This window comes from Nerophis lumbriciformis, linkage group LG22 (assembly GCF_033978685.3).
Source record: "Nerophis lumbriciformis linkage group LG22, RoL_Nlum_v2.1, whole genome shotgun sequence".
NCBI lineage: Eukaryota > Metazoa > Chordata > Actinopteri > Syngnathiformes > Syngnathidae > Nerophis > Nerophis lumbriciformis.
Window position 1 is genome coordinate 23846043 of NC_084569.2, and position 19931 is coordinate 23865973.

Below are 19931 nucleotides of genomic sequence, written 5' to 3' on the forward strand. Positions count from 1 at the left end.
TAGAAAGCTCCGCCCCTCTCTTCACCCGAGTGTCCAAAACATGAGGCCGCAAATCCGAAGAAACAACTACAAAGTCGATCATGGAACTGCGGCCCAGGGTGTCCTGGTGCCAAGTGCACATATGGACACCCTTATGTTTGAACATGGTGTTTGTTATGGACAATCTGTGACGAGCACAAAAGTCCAATAACAAAACACCACTCGGGTTCAGATCCGCGCGGCCATTCTTCCCAATCACGCCTCTCCAGGTTTCACTGTCGTTGCCAACATGAGCGTTGAAGTCCCCCAGTAGGACAAGGGAATCACCCGGGGGAGCACTTTCCAGTACTCCCTCGAGTGCATCCAAAATGGGTGGGTACTCTGAACTGCTGTTTGGTGCGTAAGCACAAACAACAGTCAGGACCCGTCCCCCCACCCGAAGGCGGAGGGAGGCTACCCTCTCGCCCACCAAGTTGAACTCCAACGTGCAGGCTTTGAGCCGGGGGGCAACAAGAATTGCTACCCCAGCTCATCGCCTCTCATTGCGTGCAACGCCAGTGTGGAAGAGAGTCCAGCCCCTCTCGAGAGAACTGGTTCCAGAGCCCTTGCTGTGCGTCGAGGTGAGTCCGACTATATCCAGCCGGAACTTCTCTACCTCGCACACTAGCTCGGGCTCCTTCTCCCCCAGCGAGGTGATGTTCCACGTCCCAAGAGCTAGCTTATGTAGCCGAGGATCAGATCGCCAAGTGCCCTGCCTTCGGCTTCCGCCCAGCTCACAATGCACCCGACCTCTATGGCCCTCTCATGAGTGGTGAGCCCATTGGAGGGGGGACCCACGTTGCCTCTTCGGGCTGTGGGGACAGGCCCGGCCACCAGGCGCTCGCCATCGTGCCCCAACTCTGTGCCTGGCTCCAGAGTGGGGCCCCGGTGACCCGCGTCCGGGCGAGGGAAATCTGAGTCCTTGTTGATGCATTCCCATAGAAGTCTTCGAGCTGCTCTTTGTCTGATCCCTCACCTAGGACCTGTTTGTCTTCAAGTCAATAAATACAGTACACAGTTGTACAAACCCCAAAACCAGTGAAGTTGCACGTTGTGTAAATCGTAAATAAAAACAGAATACAATGATTTGCAAATCCTTTTCAACCTATATTCAATTAAATAGACTGTAAAGACAAGATATTTAATGTTCGAACTGAATATAAGTTGAAAAGGATTTGCAAATCATTGTATTCTGTTTTTATATACAAATTACACAACGTGCCAACTTCACTGGTTTTGGGTTTTGTGTGTATCAAGGACTTCATGTATTGTGCTAACTCAAGAAACTTAAAGAAACGGAGGTAGAAACCCTTCAAGAGGGTTGAGTGATCCCCTGCCTAGACTTTTCTCCTTTTTGACGGAGATTTTTTGGGAAAGGAGGATGCTAATGAACCACTTGTTGGCAGCAAAACACGGAAAACAGCTTTTATGTTGCATGTACTTCTTACTCGGCCCTATAAACCCTTCACTTTCCCAACAGCATTGCTATTGTGACATCGAGTGAACACATTTAGAACAGCAGTTTGTTTTATTTCAAATTGCATCTGGTTCTTATACAAACTCATTCCGCAGACCTGTTAAAACTTGTTCTGGTCGTTTGACAGCACTGCACGAGCAGCACTAATGGCTAGCTAAACAGAGTCTGGAGACCACACCGTCAACACATTTTCTCCATTTGATTTCAACCCCCCTGCATCTGCGCATGTGTTTATATACGTGTGCGTGTGTGTGTGTGCGTGTGTGTATATATATATATATATATACACCATACTTGCCAACTCTCCCTAATTTTCCGAGAGACTCCCGAATTTCAGTGCTTCTCCCGAAAATCTCCCGGGACAACCATTCTCCCGAATTTATCCCGATTTTCCAGCCGGACAACAATAAACTGCCTTTAGCGTCCTCTCTTACCTGAAAAGGAGACTATTATATATGTCTCCGTTATCCATAGGTTTATCTATAACCCAAAAAGTAGGCTGGCACGGAGCTATTTCTCAGCGTGTGTTTATTCCATATACACTGACACACAACATCCGGATTCCCATCATGCATTGCTTCAAAACTACGGCAAGTAGTAACGGTCAGAGAAGCACAAGGCGGCGGCAACGCAGCCCAGTATTTTGGGCCACCTTGCTAAATGGAGACCCGAGAGTGTAACATATGCCGAGACAAAGATGGCTATGCTGATAGCTGCAAGCAACATCCCGTTCTCATTTGCGGATGTTTTCAACAAATCCGTGAAGGATATGTTCCCGGATTCAGAGATCGCTCGCCAGTACTCAAATGGCAGAACAGCTACTCAAATAGTGAAAGGTAAGTGTTATTTATTTTTTTTAAAGTAAGCAGCAAGTACAGTACAGTTAGTAGAACAACTGTGTTTTCATTACTGTGTACTGTACTATATATATATATATATATATATATATATATATATATATATATATATATATGTATATATATATATATATATATACTTGAAATACTTGAATTTCAGTGAATTCTAGCTATAAATATACTCCCCCCCACCCCCCAATCTCCCGAATTCGGAGGTCTCAAGGCTGGCAAGTATGATATACACACATATATATATATATATGTGTATATATATATATATATATATATATATATATATATATATATATATATACACACAGTGTTTCCCACAGGACAGGCATCTATTTGTGGTGGTGTGGTCGGGGGGCAGCAGCGGCAGCGGCGATGACCAAGAAGAACGCGGAGTTGGAATATAATTACAACACTTTATGTACATATTTATATACAGATTTGAACAATTAGTTATTCACTGAAATATATTTATTAATTATGGTTCTTACAAAAAATATATCTTATAAAATATAAAAGCTAAAATGTCTCTTAAAGCTCTGCCCCTTTAATTAGTGCATACATCATCTGTGTGAAGGAGTGAACATCCAACATTAGAATTTATTACTAACTAGCAGAAGCGCTCTATGTACAGTGCCGTCTAACCTTAAGCGGCAGCAGCTCAAAACATGCAGGGTTCAACGTTAAGGTTTTTTTCTACTTGCCTGACTTCTCAAATCTACTTGCCCCAATATTTTTACTTGTCCTGCCTAGGATTTTTTCTGGCTGCGTAGTGCTCATGGCTTATATCTTACAAAAACCTTCCTGTTGACTATTTACAACACTACAAAGTATTTATTATTATTATTATTATCTATAATTACATTTAAATGGCATTGCATACATGTAAAATTAAATGCTATTTCACATTATTTGACCAGTAGCAGTTACACCCATCTGAACAGGTCAGCCACCTGTTTAAAGCCCGATCACAGTTGAAATCTTGAAATGAAGGGCCTTTAATGGCCAAAACATTAACCTGGACAACATTTTAACAGCTGGTTGGCTCAGATTTTATTCTTTTTATTGCATTCACATGTTGCAGTGGACAGTGGACAATTTAGCTTCAGTATTAATGCAGTATCTGAAGCACCGTCTCCACGTGTGTTTATTGACAACAGGGTTATAACCTGGACACGTTAGCTCGTCGGTATGGTAACAGGTAGTGATGGGTTGATGAGGCTTCATGAAGCGTTTTTGACACATTGCAAAACTGTATTGATACTGTGTCGAATACTGTGTCACTAAATACTGACATCTGCTGGACATTAAAAATCCCTACATGCAACCTATGGACCGACTCAACTGACACTGATTTTATGACCTAGTATATACAATAATATAAACCAAGCCATTGTATTTCATTTAGGATTATTTCATAACTTCATTTAAATACAAATATATTTTTTTATAACTTTTTTAGATACAGTCAATAAATAATGTGAACATGTATCATAACATGGAAATCTAAGAGAACGTGTTGTGAATGAGGATGCTTGTGGACCTGGAATTTTTTTTTTTTTTTTTTACACATTTTTATTACAAAAAAACCCCGTTTTTCCAACTTATTCAATTTTAGACGCTTTCTCTTCTTAGTTATTTCTCCGGCTGTAGAAAAGACCCGCTCACAGGGCACAGAGGAGGCGTCAGTGCGACACGGTTCGCGTATCGGTCACGTGACCAAAACAGCTCATGATCGGTCACGTGACTTTCTGCCCCGGCCACCACACTGTCAGTGAAACGCTCGGTGAAATCGCGGATTAACGTTAAATATATGACGAGCCCGCCAGAAGATTTTGGCGGAGTTACAATGCATAGTAGGCTACCGCCACCTACTGCACCGGAGTTGTAACTACAAGCTCCATTCACAGACAGAGTCCCATTGCTTTTATGAGCGGTCGAGCGAGTCAAAAGCCGAAAAATCAATTTGTGGCGGACGTAATTCTTTCGTGGCGGGCCGCCACAAATAAATGAATGTGTGGGAAACACTATATATATATATATATATATATATATATATATATATATACATACATGTATATATATATATATACTGTGTGTGTGTGTGTGTGTGTATATATATATATATATATATATATATATATACCAGTGACGTGCAGTCACTAGAGGCAGGTGAGGCGGGGCCTCACCTGCCATCATGGAAAGAAAAAAAATGTAAAAAGAAAAAAAATAAATTAAATTGTTATATGTATCCAGTGATTATACTATAAAGTTATTTTCCATTTAACTTCACCAGTTTTAGATTATTTTTATTCAAAATCGCTGAATTTTCACATTTGCCGTTCAAATACTGAGAAGAGACGGTGCGGTGAACAGCAGCCAGTTGAGGCACGTCACTCAGTGCCGCAACATGGATTGCGCAATGACTCGGCTAACTGCTGGCCTGCTGTGCAGTGAGACTGTATTACTATAGGAACTATATTATACATTTCCATAGTTTAGTTAGCTGAGGTATATAATGTACAGTGTATTTTGTCAACAACTGTATGTGTGTAAAGTATTTCTTGTGCTGAGCGATCATAAAACGGCTGCAAAAGACGCACTGGCTGAGGCTCGCCTCCTGCACCCCCGCCGTAGAATTGTTATATCAACTAAAGTCCACACTTAAACTTTCCACGTGCAAGATTGAATCTATTTAAAAAAATTATTTCATAAGAAGCCAAAAAGTGCAAAAACAATAATGTTGGTGTTGGAGGAGTTGTGAATGACTGCAGGGACACAACATTAGATACACCTGCAGACTGCAGGTGTACCTAATTCACAACTCCTCCAACACGAACATTATTGTTTTTGCACTTTTTGGCTTCTTATTAAATAACTTTTGTAACCTATTTTCCTCTTTGTGATGTTAAGTTCCTGATATGCGCTGTTATACAGTATATGCCTTGAGCTCTTATTTTGAAGGCGCTAAGAGCGGAAGTGATGTCACGTGGCGGAGGTTTTTGAAAGAAGGTAAATAAAGTGGTCCTCGTGTAAACTGGAGCCTCCGTGTTTGTTATTTTGTAGTTTCATACAGTATAGGCGACATTTATAAACCCTTGGTTCCACTTTTTTAAATAGATTAAATCTTGCATGTGGAAAGTTTAAGTGAGGGCTTTAGTTGCGGCGCATGGACTTAATTTCTAAGTAAAGGTAAGACCATAATAACGTTTTTTTTATTAAATGTGCTTTTTTGTGTGCTACATTTTGTATGTGTAAAGTTAAAGTTGTCAGGCTTGTCCCTGACAGTTTGACTATGTTTTAGTTTTTTCTCTGTTTGTCTTAGTTTCCTGTCAGCGCTTTTATTTTGTCTCCATTTCCTGAGTGTCTCCCTGAGTGCTGCTTCCCCTCAGCTGTGGCTGATTGGCACCTGGCCACACCTGGTGTCAATCAGCCAGCTACTATTTAAACCTGCCTTCTCCTCCAGTCATTGCTGGATCATTGTCATTACTACCTGTCTTTACACTTGTCGTTGTAGCTCCGTCTACTTTTGGTTTCACTCTGCTCATGTCCTAGTTCCTTCGTGTCACAGTAAGTGTTTTTGTTTCTTATCCAAAGTTAGCCTCTGTGCTATTTTAGTTCATTTTTTGTTCTCCGCCTTGTGCGCGTCTTTTGTTACCCTTTCGTTTGTTGTTTTGCCTTAGTGTTTTATTAAATCATGTTTTCTCGTGCATTGCCTTCCGCCTTCTCTGCATCTTGGGGTTCGTCACCTACAAACTTTGACAAAAGTTAAGTTAAAGTACCAGTGATTGTCACACACACACTAGGTGTAATGAAATTTGTCCTCTGCATTTGACCCATCCCCTTGATCACCCCCTGGGAGGTGAGGGGAGCAGTGGGCAGCAGCGGCGCCGCGCCTGGGAATCATTTTTGGTGATTGAACCCCCAATTCCAACCCTTGATGCTGAGTGCCAAGCAGGGAAGAATGCTGGTATGAGCTTTTAAACATAACATGTTAACTGCTGCCAATCAAATGGTGAATAAGATACTCTTTAGGGTTCATATGTTTGTAAATCTGACTGTGATGAAGTCAGTGCCTCACCAGCCATCAACCTCACCGCACGTCACTGATATATACCCATATACAGTCACGATCAAAAGTTTACATACACTTGTAAAGAACATAATGTCATGGCTGTCTTGAGTTTCCAATAATTTCTACAACTCTTATTTTTTTGTGATAGAGTGATTGGAGCACATACTTGTTGGTCACAAAAAACATTCATGAAGTTTGGTTCTTTTATGAATTTACAAACCCCGTTTCCATATGAGTTGGGAAATTGTGTTAGATGTAAATATAAACGGAATACAATGATTTGCAAATCCTTTTCAACCCATATTCAATTGAATGCACTACAAAGACAAGATATTTGATGTTCAAACTCATAAACTTAATTTTTTTTTTGCAAATAATCATTAACTTAGAATTTCATGGCTGCAACAGGTGCCAAAGTAGTTGGGAAATTGCATGTTTACCACTGTGTTACATGGCCTTTCCTTTTAACAACACTCAGTAAATGTTTGGGAACTGAGGAGACACATTTTTTAAGCTTCTCAGGCGGAATTCTTTCCCATTCTTGCTTGATGTACAGCTTAAGTTGTTCAACAGTCCGGGGGTCTCCGTTGTGGTATTTTTGGCTTCATAATGCACCACACATTTTCAATGGGATACAGGTCTGGACTACAGGCAGGCCAGTCTAGTACCCGCACTCTTTTACTATGAAGCCACGTTGATGTAACACGTGGCTTGGCATTGTTTTGCTGAAATAAGCAGGGGCATCCATGGTAACGTTGCTTGGATGGCAACATATGTTGCTCCAAAACCTGTATGTACCTTTCAGCATTAATAGCGCCTTCACAGATGTGTAAGTTACCCATGTCTTGGGCACTAATACACCCCCATACCATCACAGATGCTGGCTTTTCAACTTTGCACCTATAACAATCCGGATGGTTCTTTTCCTTTTTGGTCCGGAGGACACGACGTCCACAGTTTCCAAAAACAATTTGAAATGTGGACTCGTCAGACCACAGAACATTTTGTATCAGTCCATCTTAGATGAGCTCAGGCCCAGCGAAGCCGACTGCGTTTCTGGGTGTTGTTGATAAACAGTTTTTGCCTTGCATAGGAGAGTTTTAACTTGCACTTACAGATATAGCGACCAACTGTAGTTACTGACAGTGGGTTTCTGAAGTGTTCCTGAGCCCATGTGGTGATATCCTTTACACACTGATGTCGCTTGTTGATGCAGTACAGCCTGAGGGATTGAAGGTCACGGGCTTAGCTGCTTACGTGCAGTGATTTCTCCAGATTCTCTTTTTTATTATTATTTTTTAAATGTTTTTATTATTATTATTCTTTTTTTTAATTTATTAATTTTTTTAATAAATCAACATAAAAAACACAAAATACACTTACAATTAGTGCACCAACCCCGCACTTAACACGCGCCTGTTTGAGCAGCTTTGTGAGGAGATGGACGTGGAGCACAGACGCCTTCTCTTATACACAGAAATAAGATGGTTATCCCGTGGAAAATCACTGGCCAGAGTATTTGAATTACGAGAGCCACTGCAAAGATTTCTCTCAGAAAAGAAGTCACCGCTGGCAGAACATTTCAGTGACGAGGAATGGGTCGCAAAACTGGCTTACTTAAGCGACATATCCACCTTGCTCAATGAACTCAATCTGTCACCTCAGGGAAAAATGACAACTGTATTTAAATTGGCAGATAAAGTAGCTGCATTTAAAATCAAACTGGATTTGTGGGCACGGCGTGTGAGCAGAGACATATTGGACATGTTTCAAATATTGGCGGGGATTTTGCGTGAGACTGAGCCTGCGCCTTCATTCACCAAGCTGCTGCACGATCACCTGTCTGTGCTTTTAAAAGAGTTTGAGCGCTACTTCCCAACTTAAAAATACCCACTAACTGCCAAGGAATGGATCTGCGACCCATTTGTCAACAAAGCAGATGAATCCAGCATGTCTGTGCAAGAAGAAGACCAACTGCTGGAGATCGCAAATGACGGCAGCCTTAAAAGTGTATTTCAGACAAAAACTCTGCCTGTTTTCTGGATTAAAGTCATGGCAGAATACCCCGAGATCGTAACCACAGCACTGAAAACACTGTTGCCATTTCCAACATCCTATCTGTGTGAAGCGGGATTTTCTGCAGTGACACCAAACAAAACCACGTAGCAGACTGGACATAAGCAACACACTTCGGGTGTCTTTGTCTCCCATTACCCCCAGTTGGGACCGTCTCCTTGCAGAGAAACAAGCTCAGGGCTCCCATTGATTTAGCGTTACGGTAAGTTAAAAATCTCATGCACTTTATATTCGTTTTTCATGTTATATCTGCATCTTATTTTGAAGGCATGTACACGTTACCATAGCAACGAAAATCAGAGCGCGTTTGGGCAGAGGGAGGTGAGGGAGAGGGGAGAGGAGGAGAGCTTGTGAGTTGACTCGGGCACACAAACATGCAGGAGGCTTATCTGATGGTTCAAAATGACAACTTTATTTCAGCTGTTGAAAAATAAAATTCATAATGAAAGTAGTGTGGAATTGCTGGTTCTTGTCATTTATATATTTTTCCACATGATTTTTTTTATTTATGTAATGGGCAGAGAGGAAGTTACCAGAGACTTTGATGTTATACTCATGTTTTGTTGTTGGCGCAATGTGCTAATAAAGATCCATATGAGTACACAGTGGATTCACGTTTATTATTTTAATTTTTTCATGACAAAAAAAAAAAATTATACTCATGTTATGTTGTTGGCGTAATGTGTTAATAAAGGTCCATATGAGTACATAGGGGTTCACGTTTATTATTTAAATTTTTTCATGACACAAAGAAACCCCGCCGGTCCGCGGGACAAATTTTCAAGCGTTGACCAGTCTGCAGCTACAAAAAGGTTGGGGACCACTGCCGTAGATGGTGAAATCCCTAAATTCCTTGCAATAGCTGGTTAAGAAAGGTTTTTCTTAAACTGTTCAACAATTTCCTCACGCATTTGTTGACAAAGTGGTGACCCTCGCCCCATCCTTGTTTGTGAATGACTGCGCATTTCATGGAATCTACTTTTATACCCAATCACCTGTTCCCAATTTGCCTGTTCACCTGTGGGATGTTCCAAATAAGTGTTTGATGAGCATTCCTCAACTTTATCAGTACTTATTGCCACCTTTCCCAACGTCTTTGTCACGTGTTGCTGGCATGAAATTCTAAAGTTAATGATTATTTGCAAAAAAAAATGTTTATCAGTTTGAACATCAAATATGTTGCCTTTGTAGCATATTCAACTGAATATGGGTTGAAAATGATTTGCAAATCATTGTATTCCGTTTATATTTACATCTAACACAATTTCCCAACTCATATGGAAACGGGGTTTGTATTATGGGTCTACTGGGAATGTGACCAAATCTGCTGGGTCAAAAGTATACATACAGCAATGTTAATATTTGGTTACATGTCCCTTGGCAAGTTTCATTGCAATAAGGTGCTTTTGGTAGCCATCCACAAGCTTCTGGCAAGGTTCTGCTTGAATTTTTGACCACTCCTCTTGACAAAATTGGTGCAGTTCAGCCAAATGTGTTGGTTTTCTGACATGAACTTGTTTCTTCAGCATTGTCCACACATTTAAGTCAGGACTTTGGGAAGGCCATTCTAAAACCTTAATTCTATCCTGATTTAGCCATTGCTTTACCCCTTTTGACATGTGTTTGGGGTCATTGTCCTGTTGGAACACCCAACTGCGTTCTAGACCCAACCTCCGGGCCGATGATTTTCAGTTCTCCTGAAGAATTTGGAGTAAATCCTCCTTTTTCATTGTCCCATTTGAAGCACCAGTTCCATTGGCAGCAAAACAGGCCCAGAGCATAATACTACCACCACCATGCTTGACGGTCGACATGGTATTCCTGGGATTAAAGACCTCACCTTTTCTCCTCCAAACATATTGCTGGGTATTGTGGCCAAACAGCTCAATTTTTGTTTCATCTGACCACATAACTTTCCTCCAGAAGGTCTTATCTTTGTCTATGTGGTGTCAGCATTGCGATGGCCTAAAAATAGATTTAAAAAAAATGTATTTTCCATCCATCCCTTTTCTACCACTTATTCCCTTCGGGGTCGCGGGGGGGGGGGGGGGGGCGCTGGAGCTATCATACAAACAAAAATAATAGTAACAATAGTTAATAGCATTTTCATGATTCGGATGTGAATTTATTTTTTTGGGCACCCCTACTATTTAGCATAAGACTAAAAGATGGAGAAGCAAGATTATCTCTGACATTTCTTGGTTCATACGCAGGCAACTGTGTGAGCGAACTGCCGCTGCAAGCTGGTGATGACGCGGGCCAAGTCCAGTGGGTCGACGTGGACTCATCCTTCCCACTCTATGCCAGTCATTCTCATCTGCTGCAGATGGTTGTCACTGAGAGGAACGCCCACTGGTAGCACCAACACAAGGAAGACATCTCAAAGTGTGTAGTCACTCAATGCAAGATATAACTCTTATTTTATTAGGAACTAACTCCTTCTTGACATATTAAAGTGTTTATACTCACACAATGCAAGATAGAACTCTTACTTTATTAATAACCATCTCTTTCTTGACATCTAAAGTGTGTACTCACTCAATGCTAGATATATCTCTTCCTTTATTCATAACTTACTCCTTAACATCTTAAAGTGTTTATACTCACTCAATGCACGATATAACTCTTCCTTTATTCATAACTAACTCATTGACATCTTAAAGTTTTTTTTTTATCAATAACTAACTCCCTATTGACATTTTAAAGTGTTTATACTGACACAATGCAAGATAAAACTCTTCTTTTATTATTAACTAACTCCTTATTGACATCTTAAAGTGTTTATACTGACACAATACAAGATATAACTCTTCCTTTATTCATAACTAACTCCTTATTGACAGCTTAAAGTCACACAATGGCACCATTCCCAAATTATGTGGGCTCTATGGATAACCTCACTAACAACTTTAACGACGCCCTGCGCGAAACCATTGATAGTATAGCACTGCTAAAGCTAAAAAAGGGCCCCTAAAAGGCGTACCCCATGGTTTACAGAAGAAACTAGAGCTCATAAATTATCATGTAGAAAGCTGGAACGCAAATGGCGCGCAACTAAACTTGAGGTTTTCTATCAAGCATGGAGTGATAGTTTAATAACTTATTTAGCTAAAGCTAAATATTACTCAAATCTCATCCGCCTCAACAAAAACGATCTTAAATATATATACATGTATGTATATATATATATATATATATATATATATATATATATATATATATATATATATATATATATATATATATATATATATATATATATATAGTGTTTCCCACACATTCATTTATTTGTGGCGGCCCGCCACGAAATAATTACGTCCGCCACAAATGGATTTTTCGGCTTTTGACTCGCTCGACCGCTCATAAAAGCAATGGGACTGTCTGTGAATGTTGCTTGTAGTTACACCTCCGGTGCAGTAGGTGGCGGTAGCCTACTATGCATTGTAACTCCGCCAATAGCAAGAAGAAGAAGAAGAAGAAGAGGGACGGCCAGACAGACGGAATCAAAATACTCGCCGGCTACTTTTCATAATGATGGCGCTTCCTACGTTTCTACCTCAAACGTCCAAAAGCTGCTGAAAGCCTTGATCCAGGATGCCATGGGGAAAAAAACTTAAATGGTGCCTTTTGGCGACAGTTAGCAGCTTGGTGGCTCATAGCCGGCTAGCTAACGCTTGCTAGCGTGGTAGCATTGCTTCATTTTTACAGGTGTTATAGGTAGATAGTAGTGATTGGTCCGGCAACACCGATGCATCGGCGCATGCGTCGAGCTCATAGAGCAAAACCCTGTGTCGGTGTGCGTACCGCTTTTAGAAAGTCACGTGACCGATCATGAGCTGTTTTGGTCACGTGACCGATACGCGAACTGTGTCGCACTGACGCCTCCTCTGTGCCCTGTGAGCGGCTCTTTTCTACAGCCGGAGAAATAATAACTAAGAAGAGAAAGCGTCTAAAATTGAATACGTTGGAAAAACTGTTTTTTTTTTAATACAAATGTGTAAAAATAAATAAATAATAATTTCCAGGTCCACAAGCATCCTCATTCACAACATGTTCTCTTAGATTTCCATGTTATGATACATGTTCAGATTATTTATTGACTGTATCTAAAAAAGACAAAAAATATATTTTTATTTAAATGAAGTTATGAAATAATCCTAAATGAAATACAATGACTTGGTTTATATTATTGTATATACTAGGTCAGTGGTTCTCAACCTTTTTTCAGCAATGTACCCCCTGTGATTTTTTTTTAAATTCAAGTACCCCCTAATCAGAGCAAAGCATTTTTGGTTGAAAAAAAAAGAAGATAAAGAAGTAAAATACAGCACTATGTCATCAGTTTCTGATTTATTAAATTGTATAACAGTGCAAAATATTGCTCATTTGTAGTGGTCTTTCTTGAACTATTTGGAAAAAAAGATATAAAAATAACTACAAACTTGTTGAAAAATAAACAAGTGATTCAATTATAAATAAAGATTTCTACACATAGAAGTAATCATCAACTTAAAGTGCCCTCTTTGGGGATTGTATTAGAGATCCATCTGGATTTATGAACTTAATTCTAAACATTTCTTCACAAAAAAAAAATCTTTAACATCAATATTTATGGAACATCCACAAAAAATCTAGCTGTCAACACTGAATATTGCATTGTTGCATTTCTTTTCACACTTCTTTTTGACAGACATTTTAGTGACAAACCTGAGCTTGTGCTTCACTGAGTTTATGAACTTACATTCATATTTTGTTGAAGTATTATTCAATAAATATATTTATAAAGGATTTTTGAATTGTTGCTATTTTTAGAATATTTTTTAAAAATCTCACGTACCCCTTGGTATACCTTCAAGTACCCCCAGGGGTTCGCGTACCCCCATTTGAGAACCACTGTACTAGGTCATAAAATCAGTGTCAGTTGAGTCGGTCCATAGGTTGCCTGTAGGGATTTTTAATGTCCAGCAGATGTCAGTATTTAGTGACACAGTATCGACACAGTATCAATACAGTTTTGCAATGTGTCGAAATGCTTCATGACGCCTCATCAACCCATCACTAGTACCGGTAGATAGGTTATAGCTGCATCGCTCGCGGCTCGTCATATATTTAACGTTAATCCGTGATTTCACCGAGCGTTTCACTGACGGTGAGCAGCCTGACGCTGCTTCATTAACACCGCCGCTGTTTGACTCGTGGCCCGGGGCAGACGCACGTAGTAACAGTCACGTGTTACAATACCGACGAGCTAACGTGTCCAGGTTATAACCATGTTGTCAATAAACACACATGGACTGAAGCTAAATTGTCCACTGTCCACTGCAGCATGTGAATGCAATGAAAAGAATAAAATCTGAGCAAAGCAGCTGTTAAAATGTTGTCCAGGTTAATGTTTTGGCCATTAAAGGCCCTTCATTTCAAGATTTCAACTGTGATCGTGCTTTAAACATGTGACTGACCTGTTCAGATGAGTGTAACTGCTACTGGTCAAATAATGTGAAATAGCATTTAATTTTACATGTATGCAATGCTATTTAAATGTAATTATAGATAATAATAATAATAAATACTGTGTAGTGTTGTAAATAGTCAACGGGAAGGATTTTAGTAAGATATAAGCCATGAGCACTACACAGCCAGAAAAAAACCTAGGCAGGACAAGTAAAAATATTGGGGCAAGTAGATTTGAGAAGTCGGGCAAGTAGAAAAAACCTTAACGTTGAACCCTGCATGTGTTGAGCTGCTGCCGCTTAAGGTTAGACGGCACTGTACATAGAGCGCTTCTGCTCGTTAGTAATAAATTCTAATGTTGGATGTTCACTCCTTCACACAGATGAGTATAGAAAAATATTTTCAACGGCCGAAAAGGGCTCGACTTGGAGAGGAGGTAGGCCTACAGTCCGGACCACAGGTGCGACCTGTTCAGCAGCAGCAGGAGGAGGAGGAGGTTGACTGACTGTGGCAGGACACCTCTGCCGCCGTTTCACTTCATGTTGCTGGTAAATAATATGGTTGTAGTAGTAGGCTAAAGTTAAATTATTTAGTATTCACCAGAGGTGTGGACTCGAGTCACATGACTTGGACTCGAGTCAGACTCGAGTCATAAATTTGATGACTTTAGACTCGACTTGACAAAATGTAAAAAGACTTGCAACTCGACTTAGACTTTAACATCAATGACTTGTGACTTCACTTGGACTTGAGCCTTTTGAATTGACATGACTTGACATGACTTGCTACTTTCCCCAAAACCCAAAGATGAAAAAGTTATTCGGGAGCGCTCTGTATTTTTCATTGTGTACTTGTCTATCAGCGTTGCGTGTGTCAGCTGGTGTGCTGTCAGTACAACAGCCAATCAAATTAGATCTACTTTGTTTTCATCACACAGCATTCATCCAATCAAATTGCAGGACAACCAACGAAGAAGACATGTCCAAACCACACGCCAGTGAACAAAAAATTATGCCTAAAATAATTTCGTTTGGGTATAAAAATTACGAGGTGGTCAACACAAAACAGTTTGCAGTATGCAACACATGCGGTTCGAAAATTACTGATGGAGAGGCAACAACTTCCAACTTCGTCTGGCATTTGAAGTTGCACAAAGAACGGTAAGTTTTGAATGTAAGATAACGTTTATTGGCTAAGTAACGTGACTTTTATTTGCTGTGTAGTTAAATCAGTGAGGCTGTAAACTCACTGCTAACGTTATAACGTTATTGCAAACACGGGAATCTGTTGCAGTTCACTACCTTATTCATACTTTTTGTTCAGTGATTTTTTTAAGCAGGGTTACGTTAGTCAATATATCACACGTAACGTTAGACGGCGGTCAGCAGCACCGCGTATTTTAGCCACCTAAAAAAAAGACAAAAATAGTAAAATAAAGGTCAGTTAAAATGTATACTATATTATGAATATGTGTACCGTTTTAGCTAGCTTTCTGACATACTGTTGGTTGTTTACCTCAGTGGTCCCCAACCACCGGGCCGCGGCCCGGTACTGGTCCGTGGATCGATTGGTATCGGGCCGCACAAGAATTTTTTATTTTTTTTTTAAATTAAATCAACATAAAAAACACAAGATACACTTACAAGTAGTGCATCAACCCAAAAAAACTCTCTCCCCCTTTTGTTCTGGGCATTGAACATGAAGACTCTTCCTTCACTGTTCCGAGTGGCCATGAGAGTCTTGGCAGTGCCTGCCTCCAGTGCTCCAGTGGAGCGAGTTTTCAGCCATGGTGGCATCATACTACGCCCCCATCGTGCACAAATGACTGACAGACTCTTGGCTAATTTGGTCTTTTGCAAATGCAATGCAGCATAGGGCCCTGACATATAAAAAGTACAACTTTTTTGTTATGTTCACGTATATGTCATGTTTTTTCAATGTTCACACTTTTGTACAAATAAGTACATTTGCACTTTATTTTTCAATGTGTTTGTTCTGTAAAGGAATGAGTTAATGTTTAAAATGACTGGTTAATAGTGCTATTATAAAGTGCAATGTCAGCACAATTTTCTTTCCTGCAATTTAAAATGCACTTGTTTTAATAAATAAATACAGCATTTGAAAAGCATACACAATCTGTGTTAATATATTAGTCCGTGGTTAAAAGGACTTGAAAGGACTCGAAACTCAAAATGCAGGACTTAGGACTTGACTTGAGACTATCCAGTCTTGACTTTGGACTTGACTCGGGGCTTGCCTGTCTTGACTCGGGACTTGACTCGGACTTGAGGGCAAAGACTTGAGACTTACTTGTGACTTGCAAAACAATGACTTGGTCCCACCTCTGGTATTCACTAATTAAAGGGGCAGAGCTTTAAGAGACATTTTAGCTTTTATATTTTATAAGATATATTTTTTGTAAGAACCACAATTAATAAATATATTTCAGTGAATCACTAATTGTTCAAATCTGTATATAAATATGTACAGAATATGTTGTAATTATATTCCGACTGCGCGTTCTTCTTGGTCATCGCCGCTGCCGTAATCCCCCCCCCCCTCCCCAAAACACGTATTGGTATGTCAGACTTAGCCTTGTCTTGATTTAACTCTTATCTTACTGACGGGATGCAGTGCGTCTCCCATAACAATGTGACATCGGACTATGTTAACGTAATGTGTGGAGTTCCCCAGGGTTCGGTTCTTGGCCCTGCACTCTTCAACATACACATGCTGCTGCTAGGCGACATCATACGCAAATACGGTGTTAGCTTTCACTGTTATGCTGATGACACCCAACTCTACATGCCCCCAAAGCTGACCAACACGCCGGATTGTAGTCAGCTGGAGGCGTGTCTTAATTAAATTAAACAATGGATGTCCGCTATCTTTTTGCAACTCAACGCCAAGAAAACGGAAATGCTGATTATTGGTCCTGCTAGACACCGACATCTATTTAATAATCCCACCTTAACATTTGACAACTAAACAATTACACAAGGCGACTCTGTAAAGAATCTGGGTATTATTTTCGACCCAACTCTCTCGTTTGAGTCACACATTAAGAGTGTTACTAAAACGGCCTTCTTTCATCTCCGTAATATCGCTAGAATTCGTTCCATTTTGTCCACTAGCGACGCTGAGATCATTATTCATGCGTTCGTTACGTCTCGTCTCGATTACTGTAACGTATTATTTTCGGGTCTCCCTATGTCTAGCATTAAAAGATTACAGTTGGTACAAAATGCGGCTGCTAGACTTTTGACAAGAACAAGAAAGTTTGATCATATAGTATAGACTGGCTCACCTGCATTGGCTTCCTGTGCACTTAAGATGTGGCGTTAAGGTTTTACTACTTACGTATAAAATACTACACGGTCTAGCTCCATCCTATCTTGCCTATTGTATTTTACCATATGTCCCGGCAAGAAATCTGCGTTCAAAGAACTCCGGCTTATTAGTGATTCCCAGAGCCCAAAAAAAGTCTGCAGGCTATAAAGCATTTTCTATTCGGGCTCCAGTACTATGGAATGCCCTCCCGGTAACAGTTAGAGATGCTACCTCAGTAGAAGCATTTAAGTCCCATCTTAAACTCATTTGTATACTCTAGTCTTTAAATAGACCCCCTTTTTAGACCAGTTGATCTGCCGTTTCTTTTCTTTTCTCCTCTGCCCCCTCTCCCTTGTGGAGGGGGGGGGGGCACAGGTCCGGTGGCCATGGATGAAGTGCTAGCTGTCCAGAGTCGGGACCCGGGATGGACCACTCGCCTGTGCATCGGATGGGGACATCTCTGCACGGCTGACCCGTCTCATCTCGGGATGGTCTCCTGCTGGCCCCACTATGGACTGGACTCTCACTATTATGTTAGATTCACTATGGACTGGACTTTCACAATATTATGCTAGACCCACTCGACGTCCATTGCATCTGGTCTCCCCTAGAGGTGGTGGGGGGGTCACCCACATCTGCGGTCCTCTCCAAGGTTTGTCATAGTAATTCACATTGACATCCCACTGGGTTGTGAGTTTTTCCTTGCCCTTATGTGGGCTCTGAACCGAGGATGTCGTTGTGGCTTGTGCAGCTCTTTGAGACACTTGTGATTTAGGGTAAATAAACATTGATTGATTGATTGATGACAATCGGCTTCCATTACAAGATGGCGGCGCTCCCGTAAGTTGCGACAACATTTAGTAATTATTATCAAATCCACTCGGTCAAAATACAAAGAAAAGGTGTGGGAAGTATCGACGTAATTTTTGTCATACCTCCTCCAAAGAAGAGCGCACAGATGGAGAATGACATAGAGGAAATACGTAAGTCGCTAAACTTCATGTCAGGGGATCTGGCTAGCGTCTCCCAACAGCTAAGCAAGCTAACAGAGCTTGTAGATGAAGTGAGGAAACTCAAAGAAACAATCCGACAAAAAGACAAGACAATAACTGATCTCGAAAGGAGAGTTGAAAACTTGGAGCAGTACACAAGGATGGAAGATGTCATCATCACGGGACTAAACATCAGACCGCGCTCATATGCCCGAGCTGCTACGGCGGGCAGGAATGTTGGAGAGGACGCAGAGACAGAAGATCTGCAAACTCTGGAGGACCAAGTCTTGCACTTTTTGAAAGGAAAAAACATACACGTGGATGCATACAATATCTCAGCGTGTCATACACTGCCACGCAGAGACAAAGCAAAGCCTGCAGTCCTTGTGTGCTTTGTAAACCGGAGACACAAAACGGAACTACTGAGACAAGGAAGAAAGTTGAAGGGATCAGCGGTGTATATCAACGAGCATCTGACCAAGAAAATATCGGATATAGCACGGGAAGCACGGATCCTCAGGAAAAACAACAAGATTGGAGCCACATGGACAATAAACTGCAAGGTTTTCATTCAGCTGAATGGATCTACGCCGGAAAAAGCAAAAGTGATACTGGTAAGAGAACTTGAAGACCTCGAACAGTTCAGATAATGTCGATTGTTCCATTTTTTGGACAGTCACAATTGCACTCGTCGAGCTCATTTTTTGATCGTTCCATTTTTGATGAGGACAGCTACAGTGAGATTTTTGATGAGCTTATTTTTGGAATGCTCAGACTATTTTTGTTGTTTTTTACTTTTTCTTACCTTGGATCATAAAGACATATACTCAACACCACATATAAACACTAACTTAATACCAAATACAAACTTGTTTTCACTTGGACTGCTTTGGGACGCTCATAATAGAGTAAAAGTATTGTCAGTTGTGTGCGTGTGTGTGTGTGTGTGTGTGCGTGTGTGTGCGTGTGTGTGCGTGTGTGTGTGTGTGTGTGTGTGTGTGTGTGTGTGTGTGTGTGTGTGTGTGTGTGCGTGCGTGTTTCAGTGCAAGTGTTTCAGTGGAGGTGGATACAAATGTACAAAGAAAAAGAAAAAACTAAAATATAATGGAGAGTGAATTAAAAAATATCTTTACCAATGTTGGTGATAAGGAATTAGAATGTAGAAATACTGATAATCATTGTAGTGAACTGTATGATAATTATAATCACATCCAACTAGACTTCAATGACAATATCAATTACTACTGCAATTCAAATGAGTTTGGCAGTGACATAGATCCCGATTGTAATCTTTACAATAATATTACCAGAAACTGTGAGTACTACACAGACGAACAATTTAAATGTGTGAATGTGGACAAATCATTTACTGTAATACATTTTAATAGCCGAAGCTTGTATAAAAATGTTGACAATATTAGAGAATATCTGAGCCAGTTCAATAAATTTAGTATTGTTGCAGTCTCAGAGACTTGGCTCGATGAGAACAAGTGTTGTGAAATGAGATTGGATGGTTATGAATTATTCACTACAAACAGAGTTGGAAAAAGGGGAGGAGGAGTAGCACTTTTTGTAAATCAAGATTTAAAATGTTGGAAGATTGACAGCAAATCAACTGGTATAGCTGGAGTTTTTGAATGTATAAC

The 19931-nt window shown here is 40.4% G+C and overlaps 1 protein-coding gene across 3 annotated transcripts in view; it reads left to right on the forward strand.

The window, feature by feature from the left end:
* nudt9 (nudix (nucleoside diphosphate linked moiety X)-type motif 9) overlaps positions 1–14905 on the forward strand; it is a 40479-nt gene extending 25574 nt beyond the window's left edge. For 2 of the 3 annotated variants that reach the window (XM_061973552.1, XM_061973550.1), the window contains exon 8: positions 10726–10985. In XM_061973552.1, coding sequence (XP_061829536.1) covers positions 10726–10871 — 146 coding nt within the window. In that variant the 3' untranslated portion in view covers positions 10872–10985. Of the gene's footprint in view, positions 1–10725; positions 10986–14345 lie in introns of those variants that run through there. The other variant, XM_061973551.2, reaches the window with a different exon arrangement.
* The last annotated feature ends 5026 nt before the right edge of the window (positions 14906–19931 follow it).